We start from the raw sequence: 21200 nt of genomic DNA, 5'->3' as shown, positions 1-21200 counted from the left end.
TAGTTTACTAGTTAAATACTTCTGTCCTCCTTTTTTACTTTATGAAAGTACACTGTTAAGTGTAAACATATTTGTTTTCTTTATAAATGAGAATTTTCAAACAAACATGGTATTGCATGCCAGAATATAAGAGCCTAACTGAAATCGACACTCTAGTTTACATCAAATCACAGTCCCAAAACAAATATGCAGTCTTTAGAAAAGGCTGATACTAGAAATTGTGTCATATAACTTCTCTAAAACAAGCTAAGTATACTAAAAATGTACATAAATGGCAAGAATACTTAGTCATACATATCTAGAACAAGAAATTAAGTGCAGGTGTAGGCCTTATATATACTAATATACTTAGTCTGTAATTGGGCAGCATAAGCCAAGTATACTTAAGTATAATTGTAGTTAGTATATCTCTGATCAGTACACTCTTTTTTTAGTTTAAAAGAAGTGTACTGACCTCATAGTTCAATAACAAACATTGTTGCAGTTGGTTTAGTGTTTAAATACTGACTAAAGCTGTAATATGCCCAGAAAAGCATAGTGCAAGGTCTTTTATCATGTAATGGATGTAAAGATTCTTTACCAGTTTACCTCCACACTTACATATCTCTATTAAAAACAGGGTACATTATGGAACCAAAAGTGGTTCTTCTATGGCATTGCTCAAAGAACCTTCTGACACAACTTTATGTTTGGGAGTGTACTGACTAACATGGAGAATCAGGATGTACAGTGGAAACTTCGCAGCTTCTGTTGACCAGATATACTCTTTCCTATCACAGCTATATATATATATATATACACACACACAACACACATACAACACACTTACCTGTGGGACCTGAAGGTTTTTCTGGAGCAACACCTTAAAATGAAAAACAATTCTTAATGAGATGCAAGATGAGACCAGCAATGAAGAAGAAACATAACAACATACCTCCCAAAAAAACAAAGGGTTCCAGGAGTGATACCATACAAGAAATCCTTTTGGTTTATACCTTTCAGTAGATGGCTCTTTACAGAACCCTTTTTGTACATGCAAGTCTAAAGAATCTTATTTTAATCTTTTATCTTTTTTTATAAAATCTTTTTTTTTTAATCTTACAAAAGTTACAAGAGTTTTTTTTCTAGAACCACACTTCCAAGCCAATAACTTATTAAGCACCTATAAGAGCTGACTTAATGGGTGCCTGCCACTAGAATTCCTCAAAGATCCAGAAGCTCTGGCATTACTTGCGTTGTTTCCTATTAACCAGTCAGTAAACATTAGATGCATGTTGGTGAAGATAAGAAGATAAGAAACTGGCTCACCGAAGAGAATCGAGCAGAACGCCCGTAGTGAAATAATATCCAGAATATTAGCTAGCTAAAACAGTGGATCTCTAGAGCTTACTTACAGTGATGATGTCTGGACTTGATTTCTGTTGACTGATGATTTTATAGGGTTAAGTTCCGTAAGTGTGGCTGGAGAAGCACCTCATGAGTGCTCGTGTTGAAACAGTTAGAGAAGATTTACAAGCAGGTTCTCGTAAATCTGGACGAACAGTAGATTCACTGCGCTCTGTCCTCACAAACCACTCCTACCCACCCACACCGAGTTCAGTCAGCGAGGGAAGCCCAGTGTCTCCTGTGCTGTCACCTGTCTTACTGCGCCTCAATAATAATTTCAATATTTTTTATTTATTTATTTTTTAGGTCTAAATTATACTTGAGTAATACTGACAGTGACCTAACAAAAATTACCGAAGCAGGAGTACATTCTTTTTACCTCAAAATTTTCGTGACGAACCTTGCCTATCCCTGAGCATAGTGACAGAGTTGTTAGCTAGGTGCTGGGCGGTCTGGGTTAGTGGTTGACCAGCCGACTGAACAGCATGTCAGGACGGTACCCCGCCATTAGCAGTTCGTCCGCGGGTACAGTACGTAGAGCAGGGGGAAGGAGTCCAGATGCTTATCCAACTAGAAAATATTATAAAAAGTTATAAAAACAGCAACCATGAAAGTGCCGAAAATGAAAGTAAGAAATAATGTCATTTTCTCTAAAGCAACTTAAAACATTTAACAAATATAAACAAATGCTATACTTTTTTGTACCTAATAATTAATTCCAAAAAGATTTGAGTATTTTGCTCAGAGAAATACTTTAACCAGCGAAAAATAAACTTTTGTAAAGGTTCAAATGAGCCAGTCTGAGACCAGCAGATGGCGCTGTAGCTTTGCCCAAAAACACGAGCAAATGTGGATTTTTTTGCGGTACAAAAACCTCATCAGACTAACAACATATATTAAACGTTAGGTCCTTTTTTCTGTCGTGTTCTTGTTTTTATGTGGTGTTTAGTTTAGGAAGAAGAGGTTATAGCAGATTAATTACAACTGTTTTAATGCACGACCGGAGCAAACGAACTACAAACTTTGTTTTACAGCCCAGCCGTGCTTATTCTCGCGCGAACCAGATTTACGACACTCTCGCCCTTGACGGCAGTGTTGTTATCGCAGGAGGTCGCTCGGTATGGCTTCTAACTTCAGCGGCGTCCTTCAGTTAACAGATCTGGATGATTTTATCACTCCATCGCAGGTAACAGTGAGCCGGCATTTAGGACCCATCCTTGCTCCGGCTATAGAGTGCGACTGATCATTTTCCTCGGGCATGTAGCCAGCTAGTTAGCTACGTTACTGTGTTGTTAATGCCAGCTACCGCGTTAGCCAGCAAGCTAACAGCTAGCTAGTTCATATGAAAAGTCAGCTGACCGTTAGTTTAGACAGAAAGTCCTTAAGTCATCAACTACATTGTAATGTCTCCGAGTTAGATAAGATTAAGAGTGGACAATTGCACGTAGTCTCGAATTAAGGTTAGCTGCTAAATAACTTTAACAGAAAGCTGTACACCACAGTACACAGGTGTTTTGTGATGTTGTATTTCTCTATGGACTGTTGTGAAGGACCCTTAGGCTCGAGAGCATAAACCTATCATAACATATGTATCATAATATATATGTATAAAATAAAATACGTAAAAAAATAAAATATGTATGTATATGTATATATATATATATATATATATATATATATATATATATATATATATAACTCTCTTATGCTACATCACTATAAGCTTTAAGGGTGACAACCCATGTCGCACTGAAACCTTTTTGACTTGTGTAGAATCAGTACCTCTTTTCAGTTATGGCCACTTCTAAGGTAACTCTTTCTTCTTTATTAGGAATGTGTGAAACCAGTGAAAGTTGACAAGAAGCAAGGGAGATCCGTGGCCAAAATCCAAATAGAAGATGATGGCAGTTATTTTCAGGTCAATCAGGTTTGTGATGTATCTTTTACTATTATTTTTGATGTCATTTTTTTCTTCTTCTGCTGCTTACTTTATGTATTGTCAGATTTCAGTTCATTTTCAGTCCGGTATGAGCAGTAAACAAGTCTGATCTTACTTTATTAGACTCTGCAGCTGAATAATCACCCATAGCACTTTGGTCACTGTCTGCCTAAAACAACTACCATTGTGTTACAAAGCCTTTTGGAAACAGTAATTACACATGTTGAATTACTTCTTGACATTCTAGAGTGTTTGCAGGATAGAATTGACCTTTTTTTGCTATGTCTAGGATGGCCAAAGGCAGAAGCTGGAGAAAGCTAAGATTACTTTGAATGACTGTCTGGCCTGCAGTGGTTGCATCACTTCAGCTGAGAGCATCTTAATCACCCAGCAGAGCCACGAGGAGCTGTACAGAGTGCTGCGCCTCAATCAGGTACTATTAATAATATATATATATATGTGTGTATATATATATATTTAGTACAAAATAAGTAAGTGTTCCTATGAAGTAAAACATGGGTGAAGTATATGTTATGTAACATAGTGTGGGTGCGTTTTGCACTGCGAATAACAAATGTTCCACTTCCACAGCAGAGTAGCAGTGCTGAGAAGAAGGTGGTGGTGGTATCTGTGTCTCCACAGTCGCGGGCCTCACTAGCTGCCCGCTATAGCCTCAGCAGCAGTGAGACGGCCAGGAGGCTTACTGCCTTCTTTAAGAATCTTGGTGAGTGGCCAAAGTAGAGGGACTTGTAATGTAAAAGCTTTACCTTGCTCATATAATGGAAAACTCCTGAGTGACACAACCATCTAAAAAGCATTGGCTTTATCGTCAGGTGATTGAGTTTTTGTGATACCACAGCCATTCGTGGCAGGCAGTGCCAGAGAGCATAACCGGCCCTTACTTACTCTGGGTGGGAAAGATGGCCCTTCCTCTATGCTAACCATTGTTGATATTACAACACTGTATTAGTGGCAGTTCAAAAAGGCGGTTGGTTTCTATGCCCTCAAAGGAAGTGTTTTGTCTAAAACTGCTAACATTGTGCTGTATTTCAGGTGTTCATTACGTCTTTGACACTGGATTCAGTCGCACCTTCAGTCTGTTAGAGAGCCAAAGAGAGTTTCTGAAGAGGTTTGCTCGGAAAGAGGAGGACAAGAAAGCCTTACCCATGCTGGCATCTGCCTGCCCTGGTAAACCTTTCTCTCAGTTTCTGCATTTCTCACTTCAAATACCTGTGTTTAAACTAAAAGAACCTTTTATTTATTGCTGCACAAGCAGATCAGAAAGACATGCAGTATAACTGCATCCGCGTGTTTCATGTGTGGAACTGGATTTTACAGCTTGAGTATTTTTGTGTTGAGAACAGGCTGGATCTGCTATGCCGAGAAGACTCACGGTGACTTCATCCTGCCTTACATCAGCACAACCCGCTCCCCACAACAGATGATGGGCTCCCTAGTTAAGGGCTTCTTTGCCAAACAGCAGGTAGCACAGATGCAGATTTGTTTGGAAACTATGTTCACCCCAAAATATTGATTCACGGTGAATAATCTCAATCTAATATTTCAACAGGGTGTTGAACCCCAGACAATCTATCATGTCACTGTGATGCCTTGCTATGACAAGAAACTGGAAGCTTCTAGACCTGATTTCTACCTTAATGAATTTGAGACCAGAGAAGTGGACTGTGTCATTACCTCAGGTGAGAAACACTACAATATTGAAGACACCGAAGTCTGTTCTTAGACAAGAAAGCCTGTTTGTATGCGGTGTTCTTTTATTCACAGGAGAAGTACTCAAGATGTTGGAAGAAGAAGGAGTGTCTCTGAATGATGTAGAACCAGCATCGTTAGACACAATGTAAGTCTTAGATCGTAGGAATTAAACATATAACATTGGGAGGGTCAAAAACAGTTCTTTTTTGCATTAGGGTGCCAAAATGGTGTGAAAAACCTTTTAAATATCAAATAAATACAAATCTGCAATAATACACCCTAAGTTTTTACATAAGCTGTTTAGTTGAAAGGTATTGTTAACACATATAGGATTATGGGTAAAGTATTAGGATATCAGTGTCTGCGTTTTATCATGTGTTTATTAATCAGGAGATTTTGATGAAACAAAGATTCAAGCTATGTCAAAAAGTGAAAAATAGCAAGGATGGAGATTTTGTGGAGGATTTTTGCATTACAGTAATGGTATATGTGGTGGATGTGACTGTGGCCTTAGGTTCAGCAGCGTTTGTGGAGAGGAGTTGCTGTGTCATGCTGGGAGTGGTTCAGGGGGCTATCTTCATCATGTCTACACACACACTGCCAAACAGCTCTTTGGAATTGAAGTGAAGGATCTTACATACAAGACACTCAAGTAAGTGCTTATAGACCAATTTACAAAGAAGTCTTTGCAAGTGCTTGAACAGGTAGGACTGAGGTCTCCACTGTCTTTCATGTCTTAGGTTGATATACTGCCTCATGCTCTGTGCACCTTTTGTGTTCCCCCCTCTTCCTTTAACAGGAACAAAGACTTCCAGGAAGTCACCCTAGAAAAAGATGGAACGGTTCTTCTGCGCTTTGCCGCCACTTACGGCTTCCGAAACATTCAGAACCTTGTGCAGAAGTTGAAGAGAGGAAAGTCACCGTACCACTTTGTGGAAGTCATGGCATGTCCGTCTGGTAAGAATGGGTGAAACGTTATTTTTAGATTTTCTGTATTTGTTCTGGGGCTACTTTAGATGTTTGTTGACAACGACACAGTAATGCACTCTGTGTGTAAATATAGGGTGCCTTAATGGAGGAGGGCAGCTGAAACCTGTCGCAGAACAGTCCAATAAGGAGCTGCTGCAGCAGGTAGAAGACCTGTACCGGGCAGAGCAGCCATCTGCACCTGAGGAGGATACTCGGGTGGCTGAGCTTTACCACACTTGGCTTGAAAGCGTAGGAGAGGAGAGCGCACGACAGCTGCTGCACACACAGTACCACGCTGTGGAGAAAAGTACCAATGGACTCACCATCAAGTGGTGAGGAGCCCTAAGAGACCACTGCCCCACTTGTTGCATATATCTGTCATCTGTTCCAGAACATAAATAATAGGCAAAACATAATCGTGGGCATGCCCATCTTAACCTTTTAAACTTTAGTTTTGCTGAAACTACTATGAATGATTTGGCAACAGTTTAGCATATTTTGTGGAATCCCACAGGGTTCTATTGTAGGGCCCATGAAACTGATGCTAATTATGAGAGTACTGCAGTTATGAGGGTGAAGAACTAAAGTGTGGGCCTACATACAGGGTTTATGGCGTTAAACTGAGCATCCAGCAAATGACCACATGCTATAAGTATGTCATGTATACATGAGAGTATTATAGAACACTGTGAAACACTTGACCATGGTATATCACATTCACTAAAATCTTTCTAACAAAGTGTGGGTCCAGCACTTTAACCAATGCTAAAGATGGCGTGATACCATTTTCTTTTTCAATACCAATAGTGCAATCTTGACATCAGCTGACCGAAGCTTTAAAATGAGCTGTTTAGTTGAAGCACTGTCACAATGCTATGTCTATTTGTTGCTTTGGAACCATGATGGCAGTAATGGTAACGTCAAGCAATGTAAACATGGAATTTATTCCCTCCATAACTGTAATGCTTGGAAAAAACAGATACAGTCAGCTGTGTAAGACATCAGAGCCTGGCTAGGATTCTAATATTGATGCTTATATAGCAGTCGTCAGTCCACAAGTCTTAAGTTTCCCATCAATAAAGGCAGCTGGAGTGCCACAGTCTAGCACATTTTGGCGCTTTCCCTGCTCAAATGTGCCTAGTCACTTCATTGCCAGGTCTAGTTGGGGTGTTAGAACAGACATATCACACACGTGCTGCAAGTCATTCCTTCTAAAAAAAACATTAGGTGCACATTACCAGGCCAACCGCAACGCTTTGCTGACCATCTCAGCACATTTAGGGCAACTACTTGAAATGTCCTACACAACTCTGTGAATGCCTGTCTGAAGGAGTGCATTACTCCATATAGATAAGACTGACCCCTAATGTCCAAAATGTGGCCCTCCTCATGATCCACAAAGAGAGAACCATTTGATTTACAATTTTTTCATGATCAAGAATTTTTTTCACGCGCATGCATGCATGCATTTGGGGTCAGAAGGGTCAAAGCAAAGCTTTAATTGCCTTAAATAAGGTGAGGTTGAGTTGTGTGCACTAAATTCATATTTATTTTTAGTGAAATGTACAATCTGTTAATGATACATGTTAGTAGATGATCACATGTATATAATTCATCCTGCCATATTTATTAAGGAAATAAACATGAAAGCATATTTGTCAATAAAACATTTTCATAATAAACTGTGTGACTTATTGACTGAAATATTAATAGATAAAATATGTAATAAACTTAATGCAATAAATACCTGTATTTATTTTAAAGCATGCACTTATTTACTTATTATTTGCAGTATCCTTCAGTATAATTGTAACCATGTGCAAAAATAAGTTGTAAACAAGCATAACATTGGTACATCTGAAAAAAATGGGGAAAGGTGCAGTAATGTGAATTATGGTAAATATGAATCTCTGCAAAAGTAGCCATACAGTTATCATTCCACACAGTATTTATTGTTAATGTGCAACGTATACAGTCTGCCAACATGCAAACTGCGAAAACCTGTCCTGCCCTATGACATCATTTCTCGTTAGTCTAGAGACCAACATTTCCATTCACTACACTGACCAGTTTAGCCAGCACACCACTGCAACCAGTAAGTGGTTCTCATGTTACTCAACTTAGTCTGTGTCCCTTCAAGTGCTCTGATGTTCCATTCGAACGTTCATGGCCTGAGCAGACCCCATTCCAGTGCTAGCATGGCATGTGGAAGGACTCTCTCTTTGGGCTTCTTGAAGTTGTCCTTCTCTTTACGTAGCACACGGAGAACCTCGATAGGATCCGTTTTCCCTGTGAACTTCTGCACGCTCTCCTCACTGCACGAGAGACATTGTAGGGCTAATGTTACACATGCAAGCTAAAGGTGTAAAATATTAAATACATCACAAGTACCAACTCATTTACATATGCTACAAGGGCAAAGGTATTGGGACACTTCTTCTGAAATCAGGGGTATTAAAAAGTGTTTATCCTGCTTTTGTTAGAGTAACTGTCTACGGTCTAGGGAAGAATGTTTTCTACTAGATCTTGGAGCACTGCTGTGAGAATTTGATTGCATTCAGCAACACAAGTGTAAGTGATGTGAGGGTGGTGGATGATCACCACCCCCACCCCCAACTCCCTAACTCATCACAAAAAATATGAAATCTAGCAGCATCATTACAGAGAACACAGTTCCACTGCTCCACAGTTCAATGGTTGGGGGGGGGTTAAGTATTAGGCTTAGGGTCAATTGGTTCATATTCACGTGCTCCAGAGAGTCCTATTCTATTAGCAATACTTCTCTACAGGGACTAGACAAGCTGTGCGCGTGCATTTGCACATTCGTGTCAGCAGTGGGTGAAACTTAAAGCCAACTGCAGCTCCATAATACCTATGGCAGTTTAAGAGCGCTTCAGTTGCAAGTGCTTCTTGAATGAGGCACAATACAGGACAGCCAATCAGAATAGAGCTACTTTATCTAATATCAATTGGAAATATGGCCATGTGAAAATAATGACCAACTTATGACAATATTTGGAACACAAAAAAACTTTAAAAACCCTAATATCTTGATTTTTCTTGTAAATACAAAAATTTAGGATATCAGCACCTTTAGGGGGCAGTGGTGGCTCAGCAGTTAGAGCACCGGGCTATTGATGACAGGGTTGTGGGTTCAATACCTGGGCTCGTCAAGCTGCCACTGTTGAGCCATTGAGCAGGCCCTTCACCTTCTCTGTTCCCTGGGCGCCGCACACACATGTGCCTACTGTGTGTGTGTGTGTGTGTGTGTGTTTGATCACTAGTGTTAAGGCAGAGGTCCCTCTGTGTCCAACAATTAATGGTGAATATAGTGGTCTTGTCTTGTCTAATGGACAAAAATATGGCAAGGACAACTCCAGTGGTAAGGTGTGAGGTGTGTTTGAGTAGAGCAACTACCAAACTACCAAACGTGCCTTGAGATCGTCTCTCCAGGACTGGAGTTTTGCACCCCTGGTTTAAAGCTTGGTGTAACGTAGTTCGGCTTTGTGTTTAACACTGGTTGACTGAAGATTGACTTACGAGAGACGGAGGAACGGATTATATTCAAATTCCTCCAGTAGCGTTGACGGTACTGTTGGTTTGTCATCATCATCCCTTGCCTTAAAAAAACAAAACAATAAAAATTACATTTACGTGCATCCATAAAATTTTTATACATTTAAAAAAGATTAGTAGACTTTCTATGTACAGTACTGTGATAGCAGGTAGGCTTTTAGGCACCTGTTTAAAATTCTATTTAAAAACTACTTATCTGGGCAGTAAGTGTTTATATGATCAGTAAGTGACATCGTGGAATCATAACTGATTGTACAGTAGCACACCTGGACGCACCTGGCTGGATGTGTGCTGATCAATGTTAAAAAAAAATATTTGATCCAAATGCTAGGGTGACCATCTTTTTGTTTTTTAGGATGTCATTGTGAGGGGGATTTTAAGTAGGCCTTACATAAAGTAGGTTTTATGAAAAGGGGATTACTTGGTCAAATAAGCTATTTATATCTTCTGTGCTTAGAACACTGATCAACTGCTCATTTTGTTACCAAATTAATTGTAAGTGTAATTAGACTGCTTTAACTGAATGAAGTGCAGCATATTCTTAATAAAAAAATCACTGTACTGAGTTTGGGAGAGTCTCTAAGTAGTATTTTATAAGAATCTGTCGTTACTGATGCATGTTGCCTGCCATCACACGTATCACGATAAATATCATCAATCATGAAAAGGTCTTTAAATATCGTGATATAATTTTTTCACCATTTTGCACACCCCTACCTCCTAGTTTCTATGGTCATCCTAGCATTTAGATGATTTTAAGATGATCAGCACCCACTCAGCCAGGTGTGTCCAAACGTTTGACTGGTGCCAGGAATTACTTGTATCACTTGTAATATCAAAAACTGGTTTGGTAAATCAGGACTTAATCAAGTTAAATCAGGTGAGCTGGTGATGGAACTGAACAAATCCACACACAGGCTGGATGCATCCAGGAGAAATCTGGAAACTAATTTTGCTCAAATGACCTTAACTACTTTTATTACAATAAGAAAGTATTGTTTTATTGTCTACTGTATTTATGTTTACTTGCAACTATTTTAAAGATGTTTTAATGGCTTTAAATCATATGCTGAGGTGCCTAAAACCTTTGCACAGTATTAGTCATTGTCAAAAATATTGGCACCCCTGCCTTTCTTTCAGAACCTGCACCACTCCTCCCAGAGCACTGTTGTAGTTACAAATGCTTTGGTATTAACATGTTTACTTCTTTTGCTTGCACTGGAACAACATTACAAAGATAAGGGGAAAACAGTCACATCTGATATCATTCCACACAGAACGCAGAGGCACCTGACTTAATAACTTAAGCTGACAGTTCTTTGCTCTTCTCTCTTTTCTCTGTGCTGTGTAGGACACAGACACAAAGACAAAGAGTCAACTTTTCACAACTTGAACTGGCTAAACGTGTGATTTCCACACTGCGAGGATCAGTTACTGCCACAAATACAAATGAAAGAAGCATCACATGACTGAAAAAAGGTGGATTCTCAGCCTTTTTGGGTTGTTCTAATGCAAACAAAAGAAATAAGCATGTGGATACCAAAGTATTTGTATCTGCAACACATTTCTGGGAGAAGTGCAGTCAGGAGTGCTAATCATTCTGACCAGGACTGCATATTGCTGCTGTCCAGTGAGAAACATGCATCTCCATTTTTGTTCGTTTAAATTTTTTTTCTTTTTCTTAAGCCTGTAGCTGCTCTGTTCACTGTGTAAATAATATTGTATGAATGGACCAACAGAAATACTCTAGATTACTTGGAATAAACTCTTATTTTACATTTACCTTCATTCAAAGTTAAGACCATACTTGCCTTCTTCTATAAAGTCATCATTTTGAAGATGCATCTTTTTTTAACGGACAGCAATGATACAAAGTTCTCACAGAGTAAATGCTAAGCTTGTGTGTTCTGTAACAGACTGACAGACACTTAAGTGAGAGGCTGACTTTACCCTGGCCCAACTGAGCATCTCCTTCACCTTCTCGTTCTCTGGTTCCACCAGTGATGCAAACTTCAGGTTCTTTATGGTGTATTCATGACCGCAGAAGATCTTCTGGAAGAAAAAAAAAGAAACGCAAGTTATGTTACATAATTCTGACTGTCTTCTTCAGTTTCAGCTGAATGAGGCTGACCGTGTCCAGTGGGAGAGTCCCCAGCACTTCAGTCAGGTTGTGGTACATCTGTTCCACAGTTCCCTCAAAGAATCTCCCACATCCACCTATAAACAGTGTATCCCCTGCCAAACGGGACATAGAAAATTATTTTAAATGAACCAACCAGAAACTAGTGATGATATGCATCTATGCAAAGCAATATATACAATCTGATATTAATGACAGACAATCTCTGCATTGAAAGCAAATGTTAGTAACATATGGAGGCACAAACCAGTGAATACAGCTGGAGAATCAGTGCAGTCATCTTCCCATGTGAAGTAGCACATGTGTCCTGAGGTGTGGCAAGGGGTGAACAGACACCTCACATTTATAGCGTTAAACTAGAAGCAAGGGGGACAACACAGACAGCTAAAATCATCTGTGTATCATTTCCAGTTTTTTTTTTTTTATCTCTGAATGTGGCCACCCATATGTCACCCTGACTATATGCTGGTTTTGCTGGTGATTAGCATATTAACATGCTGTTTCTTCCAATGAACACACAATGTCAGTGACACAAAGTATATCACTTTGTATTCTTTGGTCATTTCCATAACCTAAACCCACCCCCAGGTTTGCTTTAAACCTGTGGGAACCCTTGCATACATTTGATCGGCCAAGACATTGAAATAACCGTCACCTACATTGCTTCGTTTAAAGTTTCAAGGCACTGAGAAAGATAAACACAGCACAAACTAAATGTGATGTCAATAGTCTGAAGTCATTATTATTCCCTTTGAACCAAAAAATACGCCAGCATCACATTTTGATGCAAGTTTGTGATGCTGATGTTGAGCGATTCTTATTGCACGATTCTTCAATCACATGCTCAGTGCAATAACTAATCCACTTGATCTTTCCCATAATCTTAATCTTTACAACATGCTCCCCCCAGGTTAGCTTTAAACCTGTGGGAAATCTTGCATATATGTGACTGGCCAAGACATGTTTGGTGTCTAACGTTTGCTTCTTTAGTCTTGCGCTGGATGTACAGTGCTAACTAGTGCTTCTAGTGATACCTTGAGCTCCTGGCCATGAGTGACTTTGTCGGTCAGTCCAGGGATGCGATCATCCCCGCCATACACTCGTAGCTCTGGCAGTTCCTTGACCAAGGCATCATTGCCCCGAGCATGGTCCCTGCACACACCACACAAGAACTAAAAACGAGGTGACAGCCATTGAGTTTGTACAGTTCAGAAAGAAGCAAACAGATAAGTGATGTGAATAAATGACACATACCAGTGATGGTGAGTAGTTAACAAAGCTGTGAGTCTCACTCCTTCCCTGCTCACTATCTCAAGCAGCTGTCAGTGAAGGAACCCACATCATTGACACTTACATCAAACTTAGATCAGGACTATTAGAAGTACATTCAACAGTGTAGAGGATAGTAGTACAGTAGTGTGTAGGTTTCTTACCCGATGAGGCACAGCAGGGTCTATAGCAATGGCTTCTTTACTTTGCTCATCTATAACCAGGTACATGTAGTTGTCCTCCAATACTGAAATAACCTTCACCTTCATTGCTTCGTTAATGTCTCAAGGCATTGAAAAAAGATCAAACACAGCACAAAACTAAAAGGGGATGTCACTAGACCGAAGTCATGTGAATACTGCTTATTATTTCCTTTCAATCAAATTAGCCAGCATCACATTTCTAAGCAAGTTTGTGATGCTGATGCTGGGCGACATGTCACGATCATTCAATCACATGCTTAAGGTCAAAATATAAAAAATAACCATAACTGTGCAATACCTAATCCACACGCTCATAAGCAAAACACTGCATGACATGTTGGAATAAGCCCAAAATGTCCGTTAATTTTTACCTTTGACCAGGTTTCGATGAGCCTTGCCTGGGGAATGTTTTTACTGCTGCGCAGGGCAGACTAGCAGAGCTCTGCAGACATGGCTAATCATTTCTGCACAACCAATCCAGTGAAACCGTAACATCGATGGCACCTGTTTTAGCCTGAAATGCCAGATCACAAAACACTCCAATTCAGGATCTCTGTAATGCATCTGTAACGAATAGCAACTATTAGCTAAATTTTTGCTGCCAGGATCACATGTCTCTTTAATATAATTTTGAATGTCAACATAACATATTTAATATATGTATCAAATATTTAATACAACGAAAATAAATAAAATAATTAATGGAAACCACAATAAATAAACATCTAACATTTAGACCCACAATTAATAATATTTAAAAATATTTATATTTGTTATATTTTATAATATATATATATATATATATATATATATATATATATATATATATATATATATATATATATATATTATATTTGAATTGAATATATCACATTAAATTCAATTAATTCATGTAAACATCATGATGTGCTGGTGTTTTTCTGTTTGTCGCTGGGTGCTGCTCACCTTGCTTTAGTTTTAGAAGAGTAAACGAACCAAATGTCTCCCTATACCAGCACAGTTAAACACAGTAATTAAAGCACCTTGTATATATATATAATACATATAATATATATATAATACCTTGTATATATATAATAATTGTATGTATATATATTAAAGACCTTGTATATATATATAAATCTCTCTTTTTCTTTTTATAAATAAATCATATATCTAGCTACAGTGAGTCCAAGAAGTATTTGATCCCTTGCTGATTTTCTTCGTTGGCCCACTAATAAAGACATGATCATTCTATACTTTTAATGGTAGATGTATTCTTACATGGAGAGACAGAATATTAAAAAGAAAATCCAGAAAATAAATCTAAGGAATATATATTAATTGATTTGTATTTCATGGAGTGAAATAAGTATTTGATCCCTTAGTATTCATTAGCAGTTCTGGCTTTTACAGACCAGTTAGACACTCCCAATCAACTTGTTACCTGACCTGAAGCCACCTGTTCTCACTAATCACTTGTGTGAAAAACACCTGTCCACAGAATCAGACAGATCACACAGATTTCAAGTCTCCAACATGGGTAAAACCAAAGAGCTGTCACAGGACCTCAGAGTCAGAATTGTTGACCTTCACAAAGCTGGAATGGGCTACAAAAAGATTAGTAAGGTGTTGGATGTGAAAGTAACAACTATTGGTGCAATTATCAGAAAGTTTAAAGAGTATAACATGACAATCAACAGACCTCGGCCCGGTGCTCCAAAGAAGATTTCGCCTCGTGGGGTGGCAATGATGCTGAGAACAGTCAGAAATCGTCCTGCAACCACTCGGCAGGAGTTAGCAAATGACCTGAAGGCAGCTGGGACCACAGTTTGCAAGGAAACAATTGGCAACACTTTGCGCAACAATGGATTCACATCCTGCAGTGCCCGAAAGGTACCCCTGCTGAAGAGAGCACATGTGGAGGCGCGCCTCAAGTATGCCAATGATCATTTGAAAGATGAACCAAGTTATTGGGAGAAGGTTTTGTGGTCAGACGAGACCAAAATTGAACTTTTTGGCCTCAACTCCACCCGCCATGTGTGGAGGAAGAAAAATGCTGCCTATGACCCCAAGAACACTGTGCCCACCGTCAAGCATGGAGGTGGAAGCATAATGTTTTGGGGGTGTTTCTCTGCCAAGGGTACAGGGCTACTTCACCGCATCACTGGGAAGATGGATGGAGCCATGTACCGCACAATCCTGAGGGACAACCTCCTCCCCTCTGCCAGGGATCTGAAAATGGGCCGTGGTTGGGTCTTCCAACATGATAACGACCCTAAACATACAGCAAAGGCAACAAAGGATTGGCTCAAGAAAAATCACATTAAGGTCATGGAGTGGCCCAGCCAGTCGCCAGACCTCAATCCGATCGAAAATCTATGGAGGGAGCTGAAGGTCAGAGTTGCCAAGCGACAGCCCACCAACCTTCATGATTTAGAGAGGATCTGCAAAGAAGAGTGGGCCAAAATTCCCCCTGGTGTGTGTGCTAAACTTGTGGTTAACTACAACAAACGTCTCACCGCAAACAAAGGCTTTGCCACTAAGTATTGAGTGTGTTTGGCAAGAGGGATCAAATACTTATTTTCCTCATTGAAATACAAATTAATTAAAATATATTCTTTAAAATTATATTCTGGATTTTTGTCTTGATATTCTGTCTCTCCATGTAAGAATACATCTACCATTAAAAGTATAGAATGATCATGTCTTTATTAGTGGGCAAACAAAGAAAATCAGCAAGGGATCAAATACTTCTTGGACTCACTGTATGTCAACATTTATTTAGCTACACTAGGCCAGAACATTTAGGCCATTTAGGTAATGTTGTTTTTATGAGATGAGTGCACATGAACGTCGCCATTAACTCAAAGAGGCCAGGTTACTATTTATTTTAAAATAGTAAAAATATTAATGTTAGCTACTGGTGCTACTGTTAATTAGACATAGACTAGATGTCACATTCTTTGTACATAAACAACATATTTATGTGATTTATAGTCTTTGTCGCACAAATTCTCCATTTTTGCATTTTTGTTGTTCCTTACATTCCATAAAAATATATGTCACCATGAATAAACCAATAAAATGCTCCAGAATGAACTGGAAAGAAATCCTTTTACACTGACTTTCATTACTGAACAATTTAGGTGGCACCCACTGTTAACACAGATGGGCTAATGTGCACACTGTTTAGCCCATGTAGAGAAGTATCACCAATGAAATAGGACTCTCTGGAGCAGATAAACATGAACCTAATGCCAGGTGTGGGCTAGAGGGGTACAAAGCCCCCTCAGCACGGAGCTGTGGAGCACAAAGCCCCCTCAGCACGGAGCTGTGGAGCAGTGGAACTGTGTTCTCTGGAATGATGGATGGTGCTTTGTCCAATACTTTTGGGATGATGTGGGGTGATGATCTGCATCCACCATGTTTGCATAAACCCATGCAAATATGTTATTAAGCATTAATAAATTTAATGGACATTTACTCTCATTTACGCTAATGATGGTCCTCCATCGACAACAAGATGGTACAATGGTGGTCCCTTTTCACTAAGGGTTTGGGTAGAGGGAGCTGGCAAACAGGATACAGTTATTGTAATTCTAAAATGTGAATGAGTGTTTCAAGTGTTTCTGATAAAGTGGCCAATGACTGTGGAAACAAGGAGAATTTGTAGTATATTGTATAGTACAGCCATATAAACACAAAGCACTGAAAGACATAAAACACTTCATAAGAACAGAATTAAAACAATGAAACAGATTTTGTTCCAAATAGAAATTTATTGAATTAATTTTAGATTTGTTCCACACACAGTCCTTGGTATTTACAAGGGCTCTCCTTCTCTGAGGCCCTGGAGTGACCTCTCTAGACACTATCCCTGAATCATTTCCTCTGGATCAAAGTAGGGCTGTCACAATTAATCCCCAGGTGCTCACAGGCCAGCCAGGAGATATAATTACTCCAGCGGGTCCTGGAACATGGAGCCCACGTCAATACTGAATAGGCTTTATTCTGTGCCGAGAATACGGACACAGCTCTCACACCAAGAGTACAAGGACCAAATGGCACGTGTTAGCGGGTACCGGTTTGCCCCATACTCTTGGAGCACTATCCACAGTAAGTCTCAAGGAACATGGTCATTAACCGTCTCATAGTCTACAAAACACATGTAGACTGGGGTGGCAAACTCCCATGCCCTCTCAACTATCTGAGAGAGGGAGAAGAGCTGGTCCAGCGTTCCACGGCCAGAACAGAATCTGCAGTTTTCCTCCCAGATCAACTAGCAGATGGATTTCCCTTTTCAGTACCCTGGCATGGACTTGGCAGGAAGGCTGAGAAGTGTGATGCATTGATAGTCTGCACACACTCTCTGGTCCCATATCTTTGATATGGGGACCACCATCCCGGTTTGACTCCAGCGAATATCAACCATTCTCAGTGCCTTGTCCCTCCGGAGCTTTCCAGCTACAACGGTGACTTTGGCCAAAGAAATGGTTTCTGACTCCAGCCCTACCTCCTGGACAGAAGGCATGTTGACAGTGTTCAGAGGTTCCTCAAAGTGTTCCTTTCTGCACCTGACAACATCCTCAGCCGAGTTCAGAGCTTCACCGCCCTTACGGAGCACAGTTTGGACAGTGTCCCCCCTGACTCGGCTGAGTTGTCTGAGTGCTTTCCAGAACCTCCTTGAGACCCTCCTGTGCCCTGGATTTTGCTTCTGCCACTGACAAAGCTGTATCCTTGCCTTCCAGTACCCATCAGCAGAATCAGGAGTACCTGAAGTCAGTCAAGCTCAGAAAGTCTCCATCTTCTGCTTGACGGCATCCATCACCACAGGTATCCCCCTATGGTTTCCGGTTACCGCCATGACAGGCACCATCTAGCTTTTGGACACAGCTCTGTAAGTTGCTTCCATGCTAGAAGTCATGAACAGGGTCCATTCAGACTCCATGTCCCCAACTTCCTTTGGAGCATGCGAGAAGCTTGAAGGTAGGAGATGGGAGTTGGAATCATTTTGGTCAGAGTCCCCTGCCGACACCCTCAGTATCTGGGTCTACCAGGTCCAGTCTGGCAGTTTTCCCCGCCACCTGATCCAACTCACCACCAGATGGTGATCAGTTGTCAGCTCAGCACCTCTCCTTACCCGAGCATCCGAAACATATGGCCCCAGGTCAGATGACGCAACCACAAAGTCCATCACTGATCTGTGGTCCAAGGTGCTCTGGTACCAAGTACACTTATGAGCAACCTTGAGTTTGAACATGGTGTTTGTTACGGACAAACTGTGCATAGCACAGATGTCCAATAACATTCCACCACTCGGGTCCAGATCAGGCAGGCTGTTTCTCCTAATCACTCCTACCTAGATTTTCCAGTCGTTGTGCACATGAACACTGAAGTCGACCAGAGAAGTCAGTGCATGGAACCCTCTCCGGAATTACACCTGCTTTCTTTGGGAAGGCCAAAACCTCTGAACTCCTGTTGGGCGCATACACGCACACAACAGTCAAAGTTTTCCTCTCTGCAACATGAAGCTGCATTAAGGTGACCTTCTCATCAGCCGGTGCAAGCAACTGTGCCACTGCCATCCAGCACCTCTCACCTTGGGGCCCCTCTGCCCTTGGCCTCTGCCAGATGAGCATTGCACTGCACCTCCAATGTGAACAGTCCACACAGTCCACCTATGCTGCTTCAGGCTCAGCATGACCAGGTTACGTGGGTATATTAAGTGCTTAATAAGTACTTATATAAGTAATAGTGACAGCCCTGGATCCAACCCCCCAGTAAGCACGCCTAGGGCAACAGTGGCAAGGAAAAACTCCCTCTGAGCTAATTGAGGAAGAAACCTTGAGAGGAACCAAGACTCACGGGGGGAGCCAGTCCTCCTCTGGCTGAAATGGTGGTTCCATCAGAGATTAGAGCTGTCAGAGTGTGTCTCACCAGTGCTCAGAGATTAAGTGTGTGTGCAAAGGCTGTGGAGCTGAGAAAGGAAAGCAGGCCATGCATCTCCAGACTCAGGACTTCTGATAAAATAACATGTAAGCACGGCGCTGCCTCCGCTCCATGATTTCCTCCATTGTCGTCATGGTGACATGCCTGTCGTCATACGACAGCCAGCCTAAGTCTGACTGGCTGCAGCAGTCACTTATATAGTGTCCTGATGAAGAGAGAAAGAGAGCGTTTAACACTGACAGATGTAAATGACCTCTAAAGTAACCGGTTGCCCATGCTTTGAGCTTCATTCAAAAGGGCCAACCAGGCTAAAACACTCCATAGTGAATGATGGGTGTATGAGACTGACCCATTCCTTTAAGCTGAATAGGCCAGTTTGTATATGGATAAGATTTGAGTCACATGCATTTACACACTGTAGTCAAACATCATTATTAATGGTGTTTGGGTTGTTGAATGCGTCCTGGAGAGATGGATGCATTAACACTGCTATAAAATAGCTTAACTGCACCTCAGACAACCTCCATAAGTGGTTTGAGCGATCATATTTGTACCTGTTTTAAATTTGAGTCTCGGGTGTGTTTGCACATGTGTTTGACCCAGATATTATCCTGACACTCAAGACTCATGAAGTGGCCAGGTGTAAACGGGGTCATTGTATACATTTGTTTTACATACACTTACCACAGCCAATGCTCGGTCCAACATGGTTCAGCACACTGATGAGTGAATATCTGTGCACTGATTTACCCTAAAAAAGAGACAACACTCATTATACACAAACAATGGCCATATTCTAGTCTGTTTACCTTGATCTTCTAGTACAAGCCACCCCATTGTCCCTATTATTCTGCCCATAGTGTTTCTTTCTTTCTTTCTCTCTCTCTCCCCCTCTCTTTTTCTTTCTCTCTCTCTCTCTCTTTCTCACCAGTTCATTTCTCTCTGCTCCCTCATCTGCTTTACTGTCTTCTAGATTGAGAGGGAAAGTACACAAAAATAAGATATTAGCTCTGGTCAACTGCTCTAGATGCGAGGGGTACTGCTGTATCTGCATATATTTAATATTCACCTTTATTTAATGTATTTATAAGAACTACAGAATATAGAATTATCAGTCTATACAGATCTCTCAGTGTCAGTCTCACTACTCAGAATACTAACTAGTACATATACTTACATAGTCCAATATCTATATATCTAATATCTATATAAGTGTAATTCTATATAGTTCTGCTCTTCACATTATGTGCATGTATTTGCCATGTTTTTGTGACATACCCTCTTGGAGTGTTTTTTCAACCAGATGATCAGTGGGTGTGGTCTTGACATGGACAGACTCTTCAGGAACACTATAAAACAAAACCAGTCTGTGTGTGAGAGAAACTGATGGAACTGATATAAGTGTTTATGTTGATCTGTTTAGGGTGTGTGTGTGTGTGTGTTCTTCACCTCTGCACAGGTAGGGTCAGGTGCAATTCAGGGTCGATGTGGATCTTTTTGCGCCATTTCTTGGTGGAAGCAACAGACACCTGAAATCTTTTCAGCTGCAGGACCAGGACCCTGCAGAGTGAGAGTGAGATGGAAATAGAGAGGAAGAGAAAAAGTAATACTTTGAAGGATCGCCATCTAGTGTTGAACTGTTGAAACTGCTGAAAGCCCATTTCAGTGTGTAATTCTGTGCTGGAGGTCAGCTGATGACGTGCTGACATCATCTGGGGTGTTTCATCTTACCTGGGCAGAGTGTGAAATGCCCACTTGCAGCTGGAAGAGCTACATCCACACAACTCACACCTTCGCTCAATGTTCTCCTCATCCTACACACACACACAAGTCATAGTCATGTAACATAAAGAAAATAATTCCAAATGTATGAGTGTGTGCATGGGAGAGAGTGTGTGCATATGTGTAAGCTTCTTACACTAAAGAAGAGTTCGAGGCAGTCTTTTACTGAACCCTGAGGTACCAAAGCCAGAGCCAGGTGATTGTACTCCTCCTCCTTGTATTTCTGAACTTTACAGCTGCACGCACGCACACACACACACACACACACACAAACATATTTAAACCATTAACG

The 21200-nt window shown here is 40.6% G+C and overlaps 2 protein-coding genes and 1 long non-coding RNA gene across 6 annotated transcripts; 1 reads left to right on the top strand and 2 right to left on the bottom strand.

Annotated features, from left to right (window-relative positions):
• The first annotated feature begins 2493 nt into the window (after positions 1 to 2493).
• narfl (nuclear prelamin A recognition factor-like) lies at positions 2494 to 7663 on the top strand. Its single transcript, XM_072693528.1, has 11 exons — positions 2494 to 2572; positions 3218 to 3313; positions 3615 to 3758; positions 3917 to 4049; positions 4379 to 4513; positions 4690 to 4808; positions 4896 to 5025; positions 5111 to 5183; positions 5553 to 5690; positions 5838 to 5995; positions 6102 to 7663. The coding sequence occupies exons 1-11, from the start codon at positions 2507 to 2509 to the stop codon at positions 6341 to 6343; spliced, it is 1434 nt and encodes a 477-aa protein (XP_072549629.1). The 5' UTR covers positions 2494 to 2506; the 3' UTR covers positions 6344 to 7663.
• Positions 7664 to 7937: 274 nt separating this feature from the next.
• LOC140573910 (hydroxyacylglutathione hydrolase-like protein) lies at positions 7938 to 13675 on the bottom strand. Of its 4 annotated transcripts, none has more exons than XM_072693531.1 (9): positions 13567 to 13675; positions 13157 to 13275; positions 12978 to 13042; positions 12758 to 12875; positions 11971 to 12079; positions 11715 to 11818; positions 11534 to 11635; positions 9548 to 9627; positions 7938 to 8322 (listed from the first exon to the last, which is right to left on the bottom strand). In XM_072693531.1, the coding sequence occupies exons 2-9, from the start codon at positions 13259 to 13261 to the stop codon at positions 8172 to 8174; spliced, it is 834 nt and encodes a 277-aa protein (XP_072549632.1). In that variant the 5' UTR covers positions 13262 to 13275; positions 13567 to 13675; the 3' UTR covers positions 7938 to 8171. The 4 variants fall into 4 exon arrangements, with proteins under 4 accessions (XP_072549632.1, XP_072549633.1, XP_072549634.1 ...); XM_072693532.1 differs by having other exon boundaries at positions 13157 to 13312; positions 13567 to 13672; XM_072693533.1 differs by having other exon boundaries at positions 11561 to 11635; positions 13157 to 13665.
• A 3598-nt stretch (positions 13676 to 17273) lies between these two features.
• LOC140574210 (uncharacterized) lies at positions 17274 to 20673 on the bottom strand. The gene is made up of 4 exons (XR_011980709.1): positions 20576 to 20673; positions 20405 to 20475; positions 19811 to 19877; positions 17274 to 19331 (listed from the first exon to the last, which is right to left on the bottom strand). It is a non-coding gene; the product is annotated as an uncharacterized lncRNA (long non-coding RNA).
• Between the last annotated feature and the right edge of the window lie 527 nt (positions 20674 to 21200).

The sequence above is a fragment of the Salminus brasiliensis genome, chromosome 12 (genome assembly GCF_030463535.1).
Source record: "Salminus brasiliensis chromosome 12, fSalBra1.hap2, whole genome shotgun sequence".
NCBI lineage: Eukaryota > Metazoa > Chordata > Actinopteri > Characiformes > Bryconidae > Salminus > Salminus brasiliensis.
This window is presented reverse-complemented; position numbering and strand designations above follow the sequence as displayed.